At 39.9% G+C, this 21,858-nt stretch overlaps 1 protein-coding gene across 1 annotated transcript in view; it reads right to left on the reverse strand.

Moving 5' to 3' along the window:
- Positions 1–21,858, reverse strand: part of LOC141085894 (calcium-activated chloride channel regulator 1-like) — a 56,286-nt gene that overhangs the window by 12,610 nt on the left and 21,818 nt on the right. Inside the window, exons 7-12 of the mRNA XM_073571511.1 lie at positions 19,882–20,106; positions 16,869–17,052; positions 15,651–15,757; positions 13,392–13,613; positions 9,092–9,362; positions 741–905 (exon numbers count right to left, since the gene is read on the reverse strand). Coding sequence (XP_073427612.1) covers positions 741–905; positions 9,092–9,362; positions 13,392–13,613; positions 15,651–15,757; positions 16,869–17,052; positions 19,882–20,106 — 1,174 coding nt within the window. The remainder of the gene's footprint in view (positions 1–740; positions 906–9,091; positions 9,363–13,391; positions 13,614–15,650; positions 15,758–16,868; positions 17,053–19,881; positions 20,107–21,858) is intronic.

The raw sequence follows: 21,858 nt of genomic DNA on the forward strand, positions 1-21,858 counted from the left end.
TCCTCATAGCATGCATGACAAGCTGTCAGGACGAGAACGGGGGATCTATGACCTCAAGTATGCAATATGCATACTTTCGGCTACATTACGACTAAACTTTCGCGGCCTCACTGAATTCACTTGTACTGAGCGAGGCTGTGTACATTCTAGGTCACATTGCAACTCTTTGTTGTGATTTAGTTTCTTGCTGCAAATGAAGGAACAACCACCTGGACCAAGTGAATTTATACATGACGTTGCAAATTTGTTTTTTAATCAGATGATGTTTGATTTATTATTCAGCCTCTAGTGTCATTGTGACTGGGGGACTGTACAAAATGAGAATATTTGATGTACAAGAAAAATACATTCATATTACGATTAGAGATGAGCGAACACCGTCGGCTCCCACCTTATTCAGCAAGCTATACGCTTACCGAAGAAGCTGCATCGGGAACCCGGATACCTGGAGCGCTCCCGATAATCAGCTGTCCGGCACCGCGGTTGCATGTGTCGCGGCTGTGTGACAGTCACAACAAACAGGCTCTCCATACATGTGTTGTGACAGTGACACAGTTGCGACACTTGCAGCTGCGGCGCCGGACAGCTAATCAGCCAACACACTCGATATATACGGGTTCCCTTTGCAGATTATTCGGTAAGCGCTATAGCTTGCCAAATAAGGAGGGAACCGATGATGTTCGCTCATCTCTAATTACAATACCTAAATTATAACAATATTAATTAATATATTTTCATACCATTCTCCACAAATCCTGGTATATAGAGAGCACGGTTTTGAGGAAGAACCAGACGAGCATTTTTTTTGCTGCTTTCAACACGCACTTTTAAGTTATATCTTCCATTAACTGAGAAAGATGTGAAGTACTTTGAGTAGACGCCATCATTTTTAGCAATATCAGGACCTTGAGGGAAAATAGAATATTTTTGGTAGTACAATAAATAAAAGTACATACAGTAGCTGTTTATAGAAATACTACATACCCCCTTAAGAACCAGGCCTAATTTAGCCATAATGTCTACTCTAAACATTGTTTTATGAGTTTTCAACATTGCAGTCCAGCTGCGGTCATTTTTTGTATTTTTTTTGTCAACTTAGCTGTTTGAGGGCTTGCTTTTTTGTAGAATAACTTGTGTTTGCCAGTGCCACCATTTTGGGGAATATACAGCACAGTATCTAACTTTTATTAACCCTTCAAAGGAATTAATAGGAAGACACAGAGATTCTGCTGTTTTTTGGTATTATAAATTTGAAGCTTTTATTTGCTGAACAAATATGGTGTTGACTGTATTATGTGGGTCTTTACTTTTTTCACGGTGATACCAAATTTGGATAGTTTTATTTACTGATTAAATGGTAATTCTCATTATGTTAAATCAGTAAAATTGCAAAGCGCTTGTATAAATAATCAACTTTGCAATTTTCTTGTTATTAAAAATCTTCTCTGTTCTCAAGAGCGTGGAAGATTTCCAAATCTTATAGTTTACTGCTTTTTGCCCAGGTTACTGCCCACCACTGCTGTCTATAGCAGTGGCCGTTCTCCTCTGCCCAGCCAAATTGATGATGATTGCAATGTATTAAGAGTAGTGTTGAGCATTCCGATACCGCAAGTATCGGGTATCGGCTGATACTTGCTGTATCGGAATTCCGATACCGACTTCCGATATTTTTTCAATATCGGAAGTCGGCATCGGAATCGGAAGTTCAAAGTTGATTGACAGCCTGACGTCATCATGATGCGCGGTGTGCGCGCATCATGATGCGCCGTCATTTCGGGCCTTCCGGGGGTCTCTGCCGGCCTGCCGGGGGGCTGTGCCGGCCTGCCGGGGGGCTGTGTGGACTGCCCGGGGTCTGTACCGGCCTGCCGGGGGGCTGTGCCGGCCTGCCGGTGGTCTGTGCACCCTGTGGGGGTCTGTACCGGCCTGCCGGGGGGCTGTGCCGGCCTGCCGGTGGTCTGTGCACCCTGTGGGGGTCTGTACCGGCCTGCCGGGGGGGCTGTGCCGGCCTGCCGGGGGGCTGTGCTGATGTCCGGGGGTCTGTGCAAGCATCGTCCGATGGGACTACAAGTCCCATCTGGCGATGCCTGCTACCATGACAGTGATTGACACATTAGCCAATGATGGGACAGTAGTAGTCCCATCATCCGGCTAATGTGTTAAATGTTAAAAAAAAAAAAAAAAAAAATACTACATACATACTACATGCATGCTACATACATACTACATGCTACATACATACTACATACATACTACATACATACCACATATATACTACATACATACTACATACATAACACATATATACTACATACATACTACATACATACTACATATATACTACATGCATGCTACATACATACTACATGCTACATACATGCTACATGCATACTACATGCATGCTACATACATACTACATGCTACATACATACTTCATATATACTACATGCATGCTACATACATACTACATGCTACATACATACCACATATATACTACATACATACTACATACAATACATTCATACAATACATACATAGACATACAGTACATATAACATAGAGTAACATACTTACCAATACTTGTCACATTGTTCCCCGAAGCCATTGTCTTTTACGGAATAAATATTAACATAACAAACCACAAAAATACTCACCCACGATCCGAAGCAGTCCACGAGTGTGTCCCACGACGATCTTGGGTAGAGAATTGCAGCATCAGCTGTTGCTGCCGTTCTCTACGGGCTGCAGGAATCCAATGACGGAAGGTAGGTATCCTTCCGCACTGTATTCCTCCGCCACTTAAAAAAAAAAAAAGTCCCTAGTCTCACTTTATGCCATTGCTGCGTGGGAATTTCCCACACAGCAATGGCATAAAGTGAGACTAGGGACTTTTTTTTTTTTAAGTGGCGGAGGAATACAGTGCGGAAGGATACCTACCTTCCGTCATTGGATTCCTGCAGCCCGTAGAGAACGGCAGCAACAGCTGATGCTGCAGTTCTCTACCCAAGATCGTCGTGGGACACACTCGTGGACTGCTTCGGATCGTGGGTGAGTATTTTTGTGGTTTGTTATGTTAATATTTATTCCGTAAAAGACAATGGCTTCGGGGAACAATGTGACAAGTATTGTAAGTATGTTACTCTATGTTATATGTACTGTATGTCTATGTATGTATTGTATGAATGTATTGTATGTAGTATGTATGTAGTATATATGTGGTATGTATGTAGCATGTAGTATGTATGTAGTATGTATGTAGCATGCATGTAGCATGCAGTATGTATGTAGCATGCATGTAGTATATATGTAGTATGTATGTAGCATGTAGTATGTATGTAGCATGCATGTAGTATATATGTAGTATGTATGTAGCATGTAGTATGTATGTAGCATGCATGTAGTATGTATGTAGTATGTATGTAGTATATATGTGGTATGTATGTAGCATGTAGTATGTATGTAGTATGTATGTAGCATGCATGTAGCATGCAGTATGTATGTAGCATGCATGTAGTATATATGTAGTATGTATGTAGCATGTAGTATGTATGTAGCATGCATGTAGTATATATGTAGTATGTATGTAGCATGTAGTATGTATGTAGCATGCATGTAGTATATATGTAGTATGTATGTAGCATGTAGTATGTATGTAGCATATATGTAGTATGTATGTAGTATGTATGTAGCATGCATGTAGTATATATGTAGTATGTATGTAGCATATATGTAGTATGTATGTAGCATGTAGTATATATGTAGTATGCATGTTGCATGCATGTAGTATATATGTAGTATGTATGTTGCATGTAGTATGTATGTAGTATGTATGTTGCATGTAGTATATATGTAGTATGAATGTAGCATGTATGTAGTATGTAGTATGAATGTAGCATGTATGTAGTATGCATGTTGTATGTATGTAGCATGTAATTTTTTTTTTTTTTTTTTTTACATTCAACACATTAGCCGGATGATGGGACTACTACTGTCCCATCATTGGCTAATGTGTCAATCACTGTCATGGTAGCAGGCATCGCCCGATGGGACTTGTAGTCCCATCGGACGATGCCTGCACAGACCCCCGAAGCCTGCACAGCCCCCCGGCAGGCCGGCACAGCCCCCCGGAGCCTGCACAGCCCCCCGGCAGGCCGGCACAGCCCCCCGGCAGGCCGGCACAGCCCACCGGAGCCTGCACAGCCCCCCTGGCAGGCCGGCACAGCCCCCCCGGCAGGCCGGCACAGACCACCGGAGCCTGCACAGACCCCCTGGCAGGCCGGCACAGCCCCCCGAAAGGCCCGTACAGACCCCAGAGAGGCTGTACAAGGGAAAAACAGGATTTTTCTTATTCCGATACCGGAAGTCCCATAGACTTGAATGGGACTTCCGGTATCGGAATCGGCGATACCGATACTTTTTTTTAAGATCGGCCGATCCATTCCGATCCGATACTTTGAAGTATCGGACGGTATCGCTTAACTCTAATTAAGAGGGTAAGAACTTTGATGGGCATGCTTCCTTAATTCTAATATCCTAATATTTAGGCTGTACAGCTGCCTTTTAGACCTTTTAAAATTAATCATATTCCAAAGAAGCAAGTTAAATTGTAGTTATATTTATATTATTGACTCAGAACAAAGTAATAATTGTCAGATCTACATAACATAAATTTAATACAGACTATTAACCAACTTTTACTGTATCAATAATGCTCTATTGGTCTTGAGAAACACCTGCCATTTTCTACTTTTTTTAGCCTCTTTTGACTAGTGAAAAATATGATTTTGTCTGAGGCTGACAAGTCAGTCCAGAACTTAATCTGAAGAAGAATTGTTAGTAGACTTTAAGTACAGGTACTTCTGACAAAATTAGAATATCATCAAAATATGAATGTATTTCATTTCTTCAATTCAAAAAGTGAAACTAATATATTATATCGAGTCATTACAAACAGATTGATCTATTTCACATGTTTATTTCTGGTAACGTTGAAGATTATGGCTTACAGCCAATGAAACCCCAAAAGTCATTATCTCAGTAAATTAGAATAAATTAGAAATTAGAATAATTAACAAAAAACACCTGCAAAGGCTTCCTAAGCATTTAAAAAGGTCCCTTGGTTTGTTTCAGTAGGCTCCACAATCATGAGGAAGACTGCTGACCTGACAGATGTCCAGAAGGCACTCATTAACACACTCCACAAGGAGGGTAAGCCACAAAAGGTAATTGCTAAAGAGTGCTGTATCCAAACATATTAATATAAAGTTGAGTAGAAGGAAAAGGTGTAGTAGAAAAAGGTGCACAAGCAATCGGGATAACCGCAGCCTTGAAATGATTTTTAAGAAAAGGCCATTCACAAATTTGGGGGTGATTCACAAGGAGTGGACTGCTGCTGTAGTCATTGCTTCAAGAGACATCACACACAGACATATCCAGGACATGGGCTACAAGTGTCTCATTCCTTGTCTTAAGCCACTCATGACTAATAGATGACATCAGAAGCGTCTTATCTGGGCCAAGGAGAAAAAGTACTGGATTTTTGCTCAATGGTCCAAAATGTTGTTTTCAGATGAAAGTACATTTTACATTTCATTTGGAAATCAAGGTCCCAGAGTCTGGAGGAAGAGTGGAGAGGCCGCAATCCAAGTTGTTTCAGGTCTATTGTGAAGTTTCCACAATCAGTCATGGTTTAGGGAGCCATGTCATCGGCTGGTGGGAGGTCCACTGTGTTTTATCAAGACCAAAGTCAGCGCAGCCATCTACCAGGACATATTAGAGCACTTCATGGTTCCCTCTGCCGACAAGCTTTTTGGAGATGGAAATTTCATTCTCCAGCACCTGTCCACACTGTCAAAAGTACCAATACCTGGTTTACAAACAACAGTATCACTGTGCTTGATTGGCCAGTAAACTCGCCTGACCTTAACCCCATAGAGAATCTATGGGGTACTGTCAAGTAGAAGATGAGAGACACCAGACCTATCAATGCAGATGAGCTGAAGGCTGCTATTAAAGCAACCTGTAGACTGTGAGCCCTCGTGGGCAGGGTCCTCTCTCCTTCTGTACTTGTGTGTCCCTTGTCTTGCACATGTTTATTGTACTTGTCTATATTTCCCCTTTTCCCATGTAAAGAGTCATGGAATAAATGGCGCTATATAAATGTATAATAATAATAATAACTTGGGCTTGCCTACTACCTCAGTAGTGCCACAGGTTGATCGCCTCCATGCTACGCCGCATTGATGCAGTAATTGTTCAAAAGGAGCCCCGACCAAGTATTGAGTGCATTTACTGAATATACATTTCAGTAGGTCAACATTTTGGATTTTGCAATCATTTTTTAACCTGGTGTTATAACGTATTCTAATGTACTGAGATAATGACTTTTGGGTTTTCATTGGCTGTAAGCCATGATCATCAACATTAACATAAATAAACACGTGAAATACATCACTCGGTTTGCAATGACTCTACATAATATATGAGATTCACTTTTTGTATGAAAGAACTGAAATAAATTCCCATTTTGATGATATTCTAATTTTGTGAGTAGCACCTGTATCTGTTCACTCATTAACTCCAGTCTCATGCTTAGCTGAACTGCTCATATTTTGTCAAGAAGTGGCATTTCTGTCCACATCAGCCAAGCTAATAAAAATCTATTTGTACTTGACAAATTTTGCTTCTAAAATTTCTATTCTTGACTAACATCCAGGTTGCCAACCTGATTTCTTCATTTGTGGTTTTTTTGGCCCAATGTATCAAGAAATTAAGGACAGTGAACATTTTATGGACATATTTGAATACCAGAACAAATAAAGATTACAATAATTTATTACTACTATGGCACAGAATCTAATATTGATCCCAATATTAACTTTGCTCTTTTGTTTTTTCCTCCTTTTTTTAAGAGCCATAGTTTTTCTATTTTTCCATCGACACAGCCATATGTTAGCTTGTACTTTTAGGGATGATTTGTAGTTTTGAACGACACTCATTTTAGGCATATAATGTACTGAAAAATTGTAAATAAAAACCCCGGTACCAATTAAGGTCGGCAAGTTCGATTATAGCAATGCCAAATCTATATTTTGTTAGTGACTTAAAATATTATGTTTGTGTTTCCATTTTCTGAAACCTATAGATTTTTTACTCTTCTGTCCATAAACATTAATAAGGGCTTTTTTTGCATGCTATGTGGTAGATTTTATTGGTACCGTATGGGAATACAAACAACATTTTGATTGCCTTTGATTGTATATTTGAGGGAAGGTGAATCTACCCTATTAAAAACCCATATGAGTTAAATAATTTTATGGGTTAAATAATTTTATTTTTTCATAGAACAGACTTAATTACAGATATCAAATATGCCAACTTTAAAAAAAAAAAAAGTGTATATTTTTTGGATAGGGAAAATGGGTGATTCAAATTGTTATATATTTTATTATATTGTAGAAAACATTTTTTTAAATTTCAGATTTTTTTTTTACATATTTAACCTGTTTTGTTTGATCACTTTCAAAATATCCTTCAATACTTCTGCATTCCAGTATATAGTAAAAATTAACATTTCCTATGAAGTCTAGAAGGCTTGGCAATGCATTGCCACCTACCTCCTGATTTTTCAAACAGACTCCCCACCAGAATTGCGTCACTCGAAAGGCTGCTGTCAAAGATTGACAGTGAAATTCAAGTATTTAAATAGCAGAGATCGGAGCTAGCTCCGATCTCTGCTATTGGAGGAAGTTGTCATTAGAGTTAAATAACCTGTCCTGTCCCTCTCAGCCCGATCTATACACCGGTACCCACTCCATGCTGAATATACATAATATGTCATGGAACTGAAAGGGGTATACAACAATATTTATGAACACTAAGAAATTGCTCAGTTTCAGGGTGCAGACAGTGTTCTGTCTCCGACATTTAATTCACAACCTTTGACTTTCTATTTTGATAATATTTAAAATGATTTGCTATGAATATCCAGAATATTCAGTTTCTTCCAGAGATTTAATGTTTTCATTGTTTCTTGCTCCATCTAGTGGCCAGAGTCATAATTGCAGTGATTATTGTGTGTTTTAGTTTCATTTTCTATTTCCCTCCCTTCACAATGCATTTTAGGAAAGTTGCAAGGCACCCTGGTAAGTTTTGCAAAGGATCATGGTTAGTCCAGCCCCCATTTTTCCCTCCAGTCCTCCATTTTCTCTCAAGCCTGCTTCCTGGGAACATCTCATTTCTCTACTCCCCTTGTGTCAGCATCGCTGGTAGGTAATCATGCTTCCTATATCTAATTCCTATCTCATATTAGCCTGCTTAGTTAGCTCCCTTATTTAGCTATTAGTGCAGATAATGTATGTTATGTATATTATGTATTCCTATGTACCCCATACTGACTGAGTGTATATATGTTTCATCTGTAGTTTCACCGCGCCAATATACCACCACGTTCAATAAAATACAGATTCAACTACAGTCTCCTTGTTAGACCCCGGTATAGCAGCTTAGCTGCATGTATAGCTACATGAAGTCTGCTTCATTAGTGAGGACAGAACAGATAGACAACCGCATTGCTCACACGAGGATCACATCACAATACTCGGACTGGCCATCGGTTCTACTGACCATAGCCTGACAGCTGCATAAAAATACGTGCTGTTCCATTCTAGTCAGAAGAGCCGACTGCCAGTCAGAGGATTTAAATGCGATCCTGGTGTTAGTAGTATGTCAGTCTGACTGCACCCTTTATGGACTGTCCAGTAAACCTAACAATGACTTTTAGGTCATGTGTACACATTCAGTATTTGGTCAGTATTTTACATAAGTATTTGTAAGCCAAAATCAGGTGTGAAAAAATCTGAGGAAAAGTAAAATAGAAACTCATGCATCCCTTCCTTGTGTTTCACCCACTCCTAATTTTCTCTTACAAATATTGATGTAAAATACTGAAAGTATAAATGTGGCCTTAGAGTAAGGAGTGAAAACTCAAAAATCAATTACAATGTCTTAGATTATTGCAATGAATATGAGGATCTGCTTTACCATTGACACTTAATTCATTTCTTCTAAACGCTTCATATAAATGTAATATTACCTGCTCCGTTATCTAGAAGTTCTAAGGTATGTGAATTTCCACTATTTTCTTCAATGATGGCGGTAACTTTTACATTAATCACAGGCAGTAGACCTTGACTGACAGAGGCATAGACAACTATAGGATTAGGGTAGTTAACGGTGTCTTGATTCATATGGGCATTTACAACAACAGGAGGAACATTAGCATCCACCGCTTTGGAGGTTACAGTTATTCCAATAGCTTGTGAAGATGAAAAACCATTACAAAGACTATAATGCCAGGCGCCCATCTAGAAAGTAAAAATAAGCAGATGTTAACATTGAAAAATACTTTTGAATGAAGCTTCCACTATGAGTTTTTGATGCTGCAAATTTTTGCTGTGCAAAAAAAAAATAAAGCATTTTACAGTCGCAGCAAAGTGGATGGGATTTATAGAAGTCTCATGCCCTCTGTGCTTTGCTTTTATGCTGCAAAAACTGATCTGCGATGTGTTTTTGAAATCAGCAACATATCAATTTCTCTGCTGAGTTTTCTAAGCAGATTTTTTCCCATAGATTTGCAAAAAATGCAGAAAATCAACAGGTAAAAATGCATTTTAGTGCATTTGCACTGCAGAATTGCACTAAAATAAGTGTAAACCATAGTAAACCATATGACTATCAATAATTTATCAAAAACAAAGCAGGTTAATTTAAAACATGACATACCAAAAAGAGACAAAAACAGCAGCATCAAAAAACGCTATAAAAACATGTAAACAAACCTGATGAAACTTGGACCAACCTCTGAAGAAAATCTGATGAAACTGATGAAAATCGTTGCTTAAACTTGGTCCGTTTTACTTGTACGTGAAAAACATTGATGTCTGAATGAACCCTAATGCTCATCTTGCGAACGTGACCCTAAGGCCACGTTCAGTATTTAGTCAGTATTTTACATCAGTATTTGTAAATCAAAACCAGGAGTGGAACAATCAGAGGAAAAGTATAATAGTAACACATGACCACTTCTGGATTTATCCCCCACTCCTGGTTTTGGCTTACACATACTGAGGTAAAAAACTCACCAAATACTGAACGTGAGAAAGAGGCCTTAAGGTTTTAGTCAAAGTTGATGTTGCCAGAATAAGGGTACGTGCACTCTCTGCGGATTGCAGTGCGGATTTGGCAGCGCGGATTTTGTAAAATCCGCAGGTAAATCTGCAGGTCAAAAGACCTGCGGTTTTACCTGTGGATTGCTCTGCGGTTTTGCCCTGCGGTTTTTCATCTCCACAATGGAGGAGATGGCAAACCGCAGCAGAATCCACAGAAAGAATTGACAAAAACCGGGCGGAAAAATCTGCACCATCTGCACTGCGGTTTTTTATTCCCATAGGGAATAATGGTACTGTACACCGCAGCAAAAACTGCTGCGGACCAGCAGCGGCCAAATCCACTGCGGAACCGCAGCAGAATCCGCAGCGTGTGCACACACCCTAAGTCATTCTCATAGAAGATAACAGTTCCGAAAATCTCATAAAGGATATGTATATTTATATCTTTACACCTTGATCCTAATAACCATATAAAATATATAAAGCTCAAGTGTGTGTATGTCCGGGATTGGCATCCAAAAATATGCAAAACACAAGCCGCGGAGCCACCATCACATGTTTCTCAACGCAAGCAATGACTAGCCAGGTCTTTCCCCGGGAAGGAACAACCACGGGAAGGGCAGTCTCCAATGAAGGAAACCACCTATGCCAAAACATGGTATCCATCCACAGACAGCTGTTTCGGGGTATTGCCCCTCATCAGTGTGGAGCAGGAAACTGGCCAGTAGGAGCAATGCCTAGTAGAAGACTGTGAAAAATGAGGATGAATGAACTCATGGAGATCAACATCTAACACTGCGGAGACACCATCACATGTTTCTCAACACAGTGATTCTAGGGCAATGCCCCCATCCCTTAAGTGTGTATGTATGTGTGTATGTCCGGGATTGGCATCCGCACCGTCGCAGCTACAGCCACAAAATTTGTCACAGTCACACATCTGGACCCCGAGAGTGTCCTAGGCTATGTTGTGAGGTGAAATTTTAACCCCGCGCGCTCCAATTCACCAATTTTGCTCCTATCTACATAATGGGGAAGCAGTGTGTGTGAATCAAGCCCCGCCCCTCATTATGATGTCATAATGGTTGCCATGGCGACACTGATGTCATCATAGGTTGCAAGCCCCGCCGCTCATTATGATGTCATAATGGTTGACTATGGGATGGAGGATGTGTGATGGGTATATGGGCACGGGACTATGGGATGGAGGATATGTATGATGGGTATATGGGCACGGGACTATGGGATGGAGGATGTGTGATGGGTATATGGGCACTGGACTATGGGATGGAGGATATGTATGATGGGTATATGGGCACTGGACTATGGGATGGAGGATATGTATGACGGGTATATGGGCACAGGACTATGGGATGGCAGATATGTATGATGGGTATATTGGCAAGGGACTATGGGATGGAGGATATGTATGATGAGTATATGGTCATGGGACTATGAGATGAAGGATGTGTGATGGGTATATGGGCACTCGACTATGGGATGGCAGATATGTATAATGGGTATATGGGCATGGGACTATGGGATGGAGGATGTGTGATGAGTATATGGGCATGGGACTATGGGATGGAGGATGTGTGATGGGTATATGGGCACTCGACTATGGGATGGAGGATATGTATGATGGGTAAATGGGCACTCGACTATGGGATGGAGGATATGTATGATGGGTAAATGGGCACGGGCCTATGGGATCGTGGATATGTATGATGGGTATATGGGCACGGGACTATGGGATGGAGGATAATTATAATTTGCTATAACTAACCACAGTTAGTTACTATGCCCGGGCAGCGCCGGGCTCTTCAGCTAGTAATTTCTATAATTCTATCCCATATATTGATATGTGTAATTCTAGGTTATCTAATTTCTAGGTTAAGTCCAGATTCATATCCACATGTTTTTTTTTATTGTCACAATGTACAGGGTGGGCCATTTATATGGATACACCTAAATAAAATGAGAATGGTTGGTGATATCAACTTCCTGTTTGTGGCACATTAGTATATGGGAGGGAGGAAACTTTTCAAGATGGGTGGTGACCATGGCGGCCATTTTGAAGTTGGCCATTTTGGATCCAACTTTATTTTTTTCAAAGGGAAGAGGGTCATGTGACACATCAAACTTATTGAGAATTTCACAAGAAAAACAATGGTGTGGTTGGTTTTAACGTAACTTTATTCTTTCATGAGTTATTTTGCAAGTTTATGACCACTTATAAAATGTGTTCAAAGTGCTGCCCATTGTGATGGATTGTGAATGCAACCCTCTTCTCCCACTCTTGACACACTGATAGCAACACTGCAGAAGAAATGCAGGTAATTAGTGGATAGTTGAAACGAGTCTAGGATCAGACAACACAGAGTTTATTGTTTGTCTCTTACCATAGGACATATTGGCCTGCATTGAGCTGCAAACTAAATATTAGGATGTTTTCATCAAGAGCTATTGCATTATTGCATGAAATCTTGTTACATTGGGACAATAATAACAGGTTTTAAATTGACTTTCTTTAATCATTTCAAGGCTGGCTCAATCTTCCCTATTTATGACCAGTCATATATTTTTCCTTTTTGTTCATGCAGTATTAAGTTTTAAAAAATATATCATTTGGATATGTAAGGAGATGGATAATTTTATGTGGTGTAATGTGAAATTTGATGTGTAATGTGAATTGTGATGTGCATTAAAGATGTTAATAATATTGATAGTATGTGTAGTTTGACAGTAGGGATAGTGAAAGTTAATGATTGGGACTCGCCCAGAGTGCGATGGGGTAAGTTGAAAGGAAAGTGACATTTTCCTGTTAGAAATTTCATCTGATATAGCCTGCAGTGCATACAAAGAGGACCTAAGGTCCAGTGAGAACCGTGCCTTATTCTGGGTTGTGCCTAAAGTGAATGGAGACTGAAAGAAAGTGAAAGCAAGATCCAAAGCAGAAATGATTGAGAGAAAGTGTGATCACCCGGAGACGGGTTCTGGGTGATGATGCATGGCAGAAAGGTCCAGCGTTTAAAACACCAAGAGGTAAAGGGTCAGTTATATGTGGCCTACGTGGGCATAACACCGTCACAGCCCAAGTCCACACACCCAGTCAGGACACCCACTTTCATTTAAAGTGCCTGGGTGTAAGAGATGAGTACATCGCGCACAGTTACCACCCCATGCCACGTTACAGATATTCTGTGGTGGTTGGAAATTACTTACCTCAGCTGTTCCTGGAATTTGAAGTCTGGAAGATTTGGTAGTTGAGTCACTAACAAAATCTGCTGATGTATATATTTTCCCTTTTGGATCCTGTAAGTTAATATGAGGCACTTGCGATTGCCAAGTGATCAGGAAGAATGTTTCATTCCCCACAGTTTTATCAATGAAAACAGTGCCGTTTAGGCAATTCTTACTCGTTAGAGTTGATGCTGTGCTCTCTAGCTGTATGAAAACATAAATATATATTAAAACTTTAATTAAAAAGTTATTGCATTGACTTTATTTGTACGAATACAACAAAATTGTGCCTAATCTTAAAGTTAACAAATGAGCTTTTGTACTGACAGTAATTATCCTGTCCATGTATTGGACAAAAGGAGCAGCAGTTACAGTTCTGAAGTCTCTGGCATCGGTAGACCCAGCACATTTGAGCATTAAATTGATAGTGTGATAATTTTAGTGGGCACATATTGCATTTGTTTGTTTATACATGACCTTTCAACATATGTTTCATTTTTAATCCCCTTGAGAAAGCAGTGTGTGAAACATGCATTCTCTATGGTGTTTGGGTAACTATTAATTATATCTATGATCCTGTTCTGTCTGTTATACTACCATGTATAGCTGCAGATTATTGCATATACAGTGGTGTGAAAAGTGTTTTCCCCATCCTGATTTTCTATTCTTTTGAATGTTTGCCACACTTAGTTGTTTCAGATCACCAAATGTAAATATTAGACAAAAATAACATGAATTAACACAAAATGCAGGTTTTAAATGAAGGTCTTTAGTAAGAGAAAAAGAAATCCAAACCTACAGGCCCCTGTGTAGAAAATTGATTGTCTTTCCCATAAAACATAAATTAAATTTGGTTTATCACATTTTTGGGAAGCGGAGTTGAAATTCCCTTGCCACACCCAGGCCTGAATACTGCCACACCTGTTCTCAATCAATAAATCACTTAAATATGACCTGCCTGACAAAGTATAGTAGACCAAAAGATCTTCAAAAGCTAGACATCATGCCGCCATCCAAATAAATTCTGGAACTAATGAGAAAAAAATTAATTGAAATCTATCAGTTTGGAAAAGGTTATAAAGCCATTTCTAAAGCTTTGGGACTCCAGCCAACTAGAGTGAGAGCCATAGTCCAGAAATGGCAAAAACATGGATCAGTGGTAAGCCTTCCCAGGAATGGGACCAAAATTACCCCAAGAATGCATCCAAGAGGTCAGAATAGACCCCACAACAACATCCAAAGAACTGCAGGCCTCACTTGCCTCAGTTAAGGTCAGTGTTCATGACCATAAGAAAGAGACTGGGCAAAAATGGCCTGCATGGCAGAGTTCTAAGACGAAAACCACTGCTGAGCAATAAAAACATAAAGCCTAGTCTCAGTTTTGCCAGAAAACATCTTGTTGATCCCCAAAATTTTGGGAGACTACTATGTGGACTAAAGAGACAAATGTTGATCTTTTTGGAAGGTTATTGTACATTTACATCTGTGTAGAAGTAACACAGCAACACAGAACACAGAAATTGAAAATCATACCAACAGTAAAATGTGGTGGCAGTGTGATGGTTGGGGTTGTTTTTCTGCTTCAGCACTTGGAAGACTTGATGTGGTTAATAGAACCATGAGTTCAGCTGTCTACCAAAAATTCATGTAGGAGAATGTCTGTCCATCTGTTTGTGACCTCAAGATGAAGTGTACTTAGGTTACACAGCAGGACAATGATCTAAAACACACCAGCAAGTTCACCTCTCAACAGATTAAGAAAAGCAAAATTAAGACTTTGGAGTGGCCTACTCAAAGTCCTGAACTTTTAATTTTGTCTCTTGGTTGCGGAGATATTTATAATGAAAGTATCTGGCACCTATTAAGTTAACTTTAAGTCCAAATGGGTGTTTTAACTGGGGGTATGCACTTCTTCTCCCTGTATGAGTTGCTATATGATAACACCCACTTAGACTTAATCCATCAGGTGCCAAATACTTTGAAAAAAAGGTTTATTCTGCTCTGTAGTCACTATGATAGTCACTATGACATACAGCATCCAGTTCAACATGAAACATTTTGTGAAAGGACCTCTTTAGGTCCAACATGGGATCAGACCATAATCACGTGCCGACCCATAGGGTCGCCCAAAGCCTCTCTGAAGTCAATATATACATAACACATAGTTGACAACTGGTAAAGCTTCAGTCATTTGCAGCAACCAATTAATGCATACCATATCAAAGAAACAACATACAATACCTGAATAGTCTGTTTACTCATATCCCCACTTCCAGATGCGATTGAAGCAAAAGCATCAATCAAGCCATTTGCATTAAAGCTGTCAGTAGCAAAAAACTTTAAGCCACCTGAAAAAAAGTTGAATTTTTTAAAGCTTGACCATAATATTGCAATGAAAAAAGTGATCTTGTAAACTGTTAGGACACATTCCGACATCCATACAAATCTGTCCGAGATTGAAAGTAGACATAAATGAAGCTGTCACACTCAGGTGGGGAGACCCGTGGCCACCCAACCCATGGTTGTGGTCTGATCTTGGACCGATTTGTACGGACATATGAATGCGCCTTTAGACTGAAGTTTCCAGACCTGATATTCATTCTGATCTGTCTATAATCATCTACCTGTATCATTAGTAACTTGAAGCTTCAAAACCCAAACAAAAATTTTTCAAAAGCTCCATCCCATTGTTCATGTAATATTTATTACAAGTGTGTCTTATTATTTGGTATACAAATTGGAAGTAGAAATCCTAAAAGTCAAGGGTTGATATTGACTTTTAGGATTGCTACTTCCAAAAGGTGGCACTAGAGCTGAATTCTTCTTCCTGTCTGAAGAGATAATTACATATTTAATTTCCCGGAGGAGCATTGAGGGCTTATAAGTCTCCTTACACTGGCATATCAGACATGTGGCTCTCCACAAGGAGCGATATTACCCATTGGGCGAAAGAGTGCATTGAAGTCTGCAAAAAAGAGGAAAAAGAAAAAGGACGTAGAACACATAGGTGAAAAGAGGACATCTGAATGAGACCTAATGACTGGATCCAGCCCCTGAGGTTTACTCTGGTTAGTTGATTTGTCTGTGTCTGTGACTGCCATTGAGGAAAGGCATTGTTAATGGGGGGAGTGGAGTACTTTAATGGTGAAACCACATTAGCTTTCTTTATGAGGACATGATTTAGCGCTTTTAGATGGTTTTACATTAGTTTTACATAAATAAAAATTCCACTGAAAATTTTCCTAGAAATAATATTAGTAATATTAGCTAGTAAGGTATACAGATACTTTCCAATTAAGTCACACAGAGTTTGGACCTAAAAATGAAATGATTTGAGGTATAATTTAAGACATCATGTGAGTTCTGCAAAAGTAAAATTACTAATATATATTCTATGATGTATAAAATATATGCCGTAAATAAATTACAGTCAAAACTTTCCTTCCTAATGGGACTTACCTGTTTCTGTTGCAATTCCCTCCAGGGATGCTGCAGCATTTGGTCCAAGAGCGATCACATGAATTATTGCTCCACTGTCTAGTATTTCTTGCTTGCAAGCGTTTGGAAAATTACTATCTTCTCCATCTGATAGTACAACTATTTCAGTACCATATGTGGATTTATCCTTGGATCCCCTATTTACCTAGGATATACCATTTTTTTTAACTTACATTTTATCTTCAATGTGCAAGTACAAACATATTTTTCAATTTTTTTGCACAGAATTTCTCAATGAAAGCATACACTGGCATACAGTACAACTGAATGATAAACTACAGAAAGAAGAATACATGGATGGATCACACACAGACTAATTGTAGCCAAAGTATTAGTGTACATCAGTTGTACCATGCATTATTTTAGTCCATTTTACAGACTGGCATAGTACATGCAATAGAAGGCAGCACATGCATCCATCTTCAAAGTGGGAGAGCACAGAGAGTTGAGCTAATAATGTAAACTGGCCATATTTTTCAGGAGGGCTGTATTTAGTACTCATGCTGCCCTAGGAACTTTAAAAGTAATTTAAAAAAAGCAGAGTGACAGGGCAGAGCAGTGGGTCAGGGCAGGGTGGTCAGTGCAGAGCGGTGGGTCAGGGCAGGGCGGTCAGTGCAGAGCAGTGGGTCAAGGCAGGGCGGTCAGGGCAGAGTGGTGTGTCAGGGCAGAGCAGTGGGTCAGGGCAGCGGGTCAGGGCAGGGTGGTCAAGGCAGAGCCGTGGGTCAGGACAGGGTGGTCATGGAGGGGAAGAGCAGTGGGTAAAGCTGGGCGGTCAGGGCAGAGTGGTCAGGGCCGTCAGAGCAGAGTCGTGGGTTAGGGCAGAGTGGTGGGTCTAAATTCCATATCAGTATGCTTTTGGAGTATGGGAAGAAACTGGAATACTTGTAGAAAAACTCATGCAAATACAGGGAACAAATGCAAACTCCTTGAAGATATTGTCCTTTCAACCCAGGATGCCAACACTGTAAAACAACAGCGCTAATACATCAGTGTGTGGAGATGGGTGAACTTGAACAGTAAAGTTCGGCATCCAAACCGAACACCTACTGTTCGGCCACAAACTTCACCAGGAAGTCTGTGTTACTGTTTGGGTTCAGCCCCCTGAACACCTGGCACTTAACATGCTGTCATACGCATGACAGCAAAGCGAACACTGCTTCTGATCTGTGCTAAAATCATCATCACCGGTCAGATGGCCGTGAATTCCATGCTGTCAAATGACAGCATGAGCCCGCAGTATATAGTTTACCTCCAGTCACTGCTGTCGGCTGATGGGACTACTGCTCCCATCAGCCAACTACCTGCTGCGGCTAAGAGATAGCACCTTTTCTGGGTGGCTGTGGGTTGCTATTTTTAAGGGGCCAATATCCATGGCCCCTTACCAGCTTGAAAATACCAGCCCCCAGCTGTCTGCTTTAGCTTGGCCAGTTGTCAAAAATTAGGGGGACTCCACACCGTTCTATTAAATTATTTATTTAAATAATTTAAAAAATCAGAGTGGGAACCCTCTATGCTTCATAACCAGCCTTGCTGAAGCTGACAACTGAAGGTTGCAGCCCCCTGCTGTGAGTTTTGCTTTGCTGGTTATCAAAAATGCAGGGAACTCATGCCATTTGTTTTTAAATTATTTACTTAAAGTGCAGACACAGGCTGATGAATACTCCCATCTGCCACTCCTGCTCTTCCTGTTATTAGCTTCAGCAGGTGTCAGCTGATGGAAGCAGTAGTCCCATCAGTCAACAGCAGTGACGGGAGGTAAACTTTATACCTCCAATCACAGCTGTGGGCTTATGCTGTCTTTTGACAGTGTGGGAACCGCAGCTGTCTTGCCGATGGTGATGATTTTGCCGCTAATCAGATCATGCACATGACAGAGTGGCAAACACTGGATGTTCAGGCCCCCCGTTCAAGTGATTTATATCATGGTTCGTGTCCAGTACTGTCCTGGTACCAAAACTCAAATTTTTTGTAATTGCTTTGGACCCACACTTTCAGGTGTCTGACCATCTATATCAGTGTGTTTATTTATGGACAGACATTGTTGTGTACCCTATGTAATGTATATACACCTTGCTGTATTCCCTATATAGAATGAATACATTCATATCTGTCCATCAATCCCGTCCCATCCATCCCATTCATCCATCCTGTTTATCACCCACCCATCCATCCTCCCATCCTTCAACCCCATACACCCATCTATCCCATTCATCTATCCCATTCATCCATCCCATCCACCCACCCTAACATCCATCCCATTCATTCATCCATCCATCCATCCATCCATCTCATCCACCCACCCATCTATTCCATTCATCCATCGGTCACCCCCATGTATCCACTCCGTCAATCAATCCATCCGGGTGCCATCTAACTTAAGTCTGGTCAAAAATAAACTAGCTGTCTTCTACAATCATCTCCATTTAAGCTGTGTGCTATAATTTACTGACAGACTGATTGAGAGTCCCCATGCCTGCATGTTCAACAGTCGCAACACATGCATGGATTGCCTAACAAACAGGCAATCCCTGCATATATTGCAGCTGTCGAACAACTGCGAGACATGCAGGTGCGGGAATCAAACATATTTTTCCAGCACGCCGAAGACACTCGATGAGCACACAAGCATGCTTGGATAACACCGTGACCTTATCCGAGCACATTCGCTCATCACTACTGTAGTCAATAACAGATGTCAGGAAAAATATTGGGAATTAATTGTTGGATCTGGGTTGGGTGAGTAAAGAGCTATTTGTTTTTATGAAACAAACTGCAGATGAGGGACATGGGTTTCCAAAACCAGACAACTTTATTAAATTTAAATTAATTTGGGTTATCTTAGTAATTCTATGTATAGATCATTTTTACTATTTTGCTATCAAATATTCTAATAGCAGTACACAATATTAAACTTCGTTGAAAAATATATAAAAAAGTGGAAATAGACTTTATATTTAAAAATGTGTTTAATTACCTCAAAACCTTTACGAATGCCATCACATATGTTTGTTCCTCCACCTGCTTTCCTTTTCAGGAGACTTTTTAGTTGTTCCCGTTTAGCATCACTGGTTATTTGTAACAAGGGTGAAATGATCGTAGCAGAACTTTGAAACTCCACAAGTCCAACGAATGACCCTTGTTCTACTATCTGCATGATAAATACTTCTGCGGCCTGGACCAGTCTTAAATCTCGTTCACTCTGTAAATGCATCAATAATTGGAAGCTTTTAGCAAAAATTATACTGAATTTAGGTATAACTAGAAAAAAATAAGCACTCCTGCACTGAACAATGTCATATCTAACCAATGCTGAGGACTCGCTGTCAAAAAAAAAAAGAAAATACCCAATTGCAAACTAAATACCAAAGGTGATTGATTGACCTAAAGTGGGAGACATGAATCACAGCTAGTTGCATTTGTGGGAATTTTCCAATATTGCAACATATGTTCATATCACCTTAATGTCCAAAGGTTAGTTCCCTGTCAAGTACATACCGTATATTCGGTTTTATTGTTTTTCCAGTATGGTTCATATTTTGTATTTTATGAGTCATTTCTCTGTTAATCAACGCTATATAGAAGTATTCAGTACAATAGCATTTCTAACTTTTCTATATGAGTTAATTTGATTTACAAGTTGTTTAATAGTACTCCATGAATTAATATAGGAGGAATGCTAGAGATAGGCATTATCAGATGGTTTATGATTGAGAAGTAATAAACGTGTTTATATTGTGTCTTTCATTCAATTTGTATGTCTCCCTTTGTATCTCGTTCTGCTTTAAGGTGTGTGATTTAATAGCATGCAGTGCCAAACATGAATTAACATTATTAATAAACTATATAATTTTAGAAATGCATATTAAATTACAGTTTGCAATTGAGGAAGATCAATATTGTAAAAAGAAAATGAAATAAATATGTTATTATGCTTTAAACACATTTTGTATCCTATGAGTATTGCACTATATAGCGGGTACAATCTTGTACAGTGTTGAATCCGGTCTAAAGTCTAACGTAAATCTGGCCCAAGGTTTATTTCCTGATCCAGTCCATGCAGTTTTAGGATATATGAGGAGTAGAAATGAGTGAGTGTTTTCAAATTTGAATTTGCCAACTTCTCCAAATTTTCCCCCAAAATTTGATCTGCGGTAAATAAATTTGCACGAATCTCTATACTGGAAACCTTGCAATAGCTCAGAAAATACATGTGGGGGAAAGGAGAGCGAGAGAATCATGCTGACCATAAGAGCTTACACTTTAGAGGAGAGAGAAAGAGAATCCCGCTGACCATAAGAGCTTACACTTTAGAGGAGAGAGAAAGAGAATCCCGCTGACCATAAGAGCTTACACTTTAGAGGAGAGAGAAAGAGAATCCCGCTGACCATAAGAGCTTACAGTTTAGAGGAGAGAGTAAGAAGATCCCGCTGAACATAAGAGCTTACACCCTACAGAAGAGAGAGACTTGGTGATTCTAGAGATGTAAAGTGACTCTGCCGTACATACTGTGCTCCACTAGGTATTGCTGATGTGTGGTACTGACCTCCAATGTACAAGGTATGCATCAGATGTCATAGCTGCAGGCCATTATGTGGAGGTCCATGCGACAATGAAAAATGACATTAGCCTCCTCTCTGATGCTGGGCAAGATTTTTTTTTTGCATACTGTGAATCAAACCTCAAAATGTTTAAATTTACGTGAAAACTAAAATTTCAGAAAGTCTCAACTTGAACTTGATCACCAGTTTCTGAGCTGCGAACAGCGGTGATATATGCAATATGCCTACTCCTGGGCAGAAGCTGTCTAGTGGGAGTTCCCTCGCTTCATACACTTGTATAGAGTGAGGCCATCCCCACTAAGACAGCCACGTTACGGCCTCGATTTATACAAGTCTGGACAAATCCCGAGCATGGCAAAGAGAAAAGAGCATGAAAGTTCATATATAGCATG

The sequence above is a fragment of the Dendrobates tinctorius genome, unplaced genomic scaffold (assembly GCF_039654945.1).
Source record: "Dendrobates tinctorius isolate UK_male_01 unplaced genomic scaffold, ASM3965494v1 ptg000029l, whole genome shotgun sequence".
Taxonomy (NCBI): Eukaryota; Metazoa; Chordata; class Amphibia; order Anura; family Dendrobatidae; genus Dendrobates; species Dendrobates tinctorius.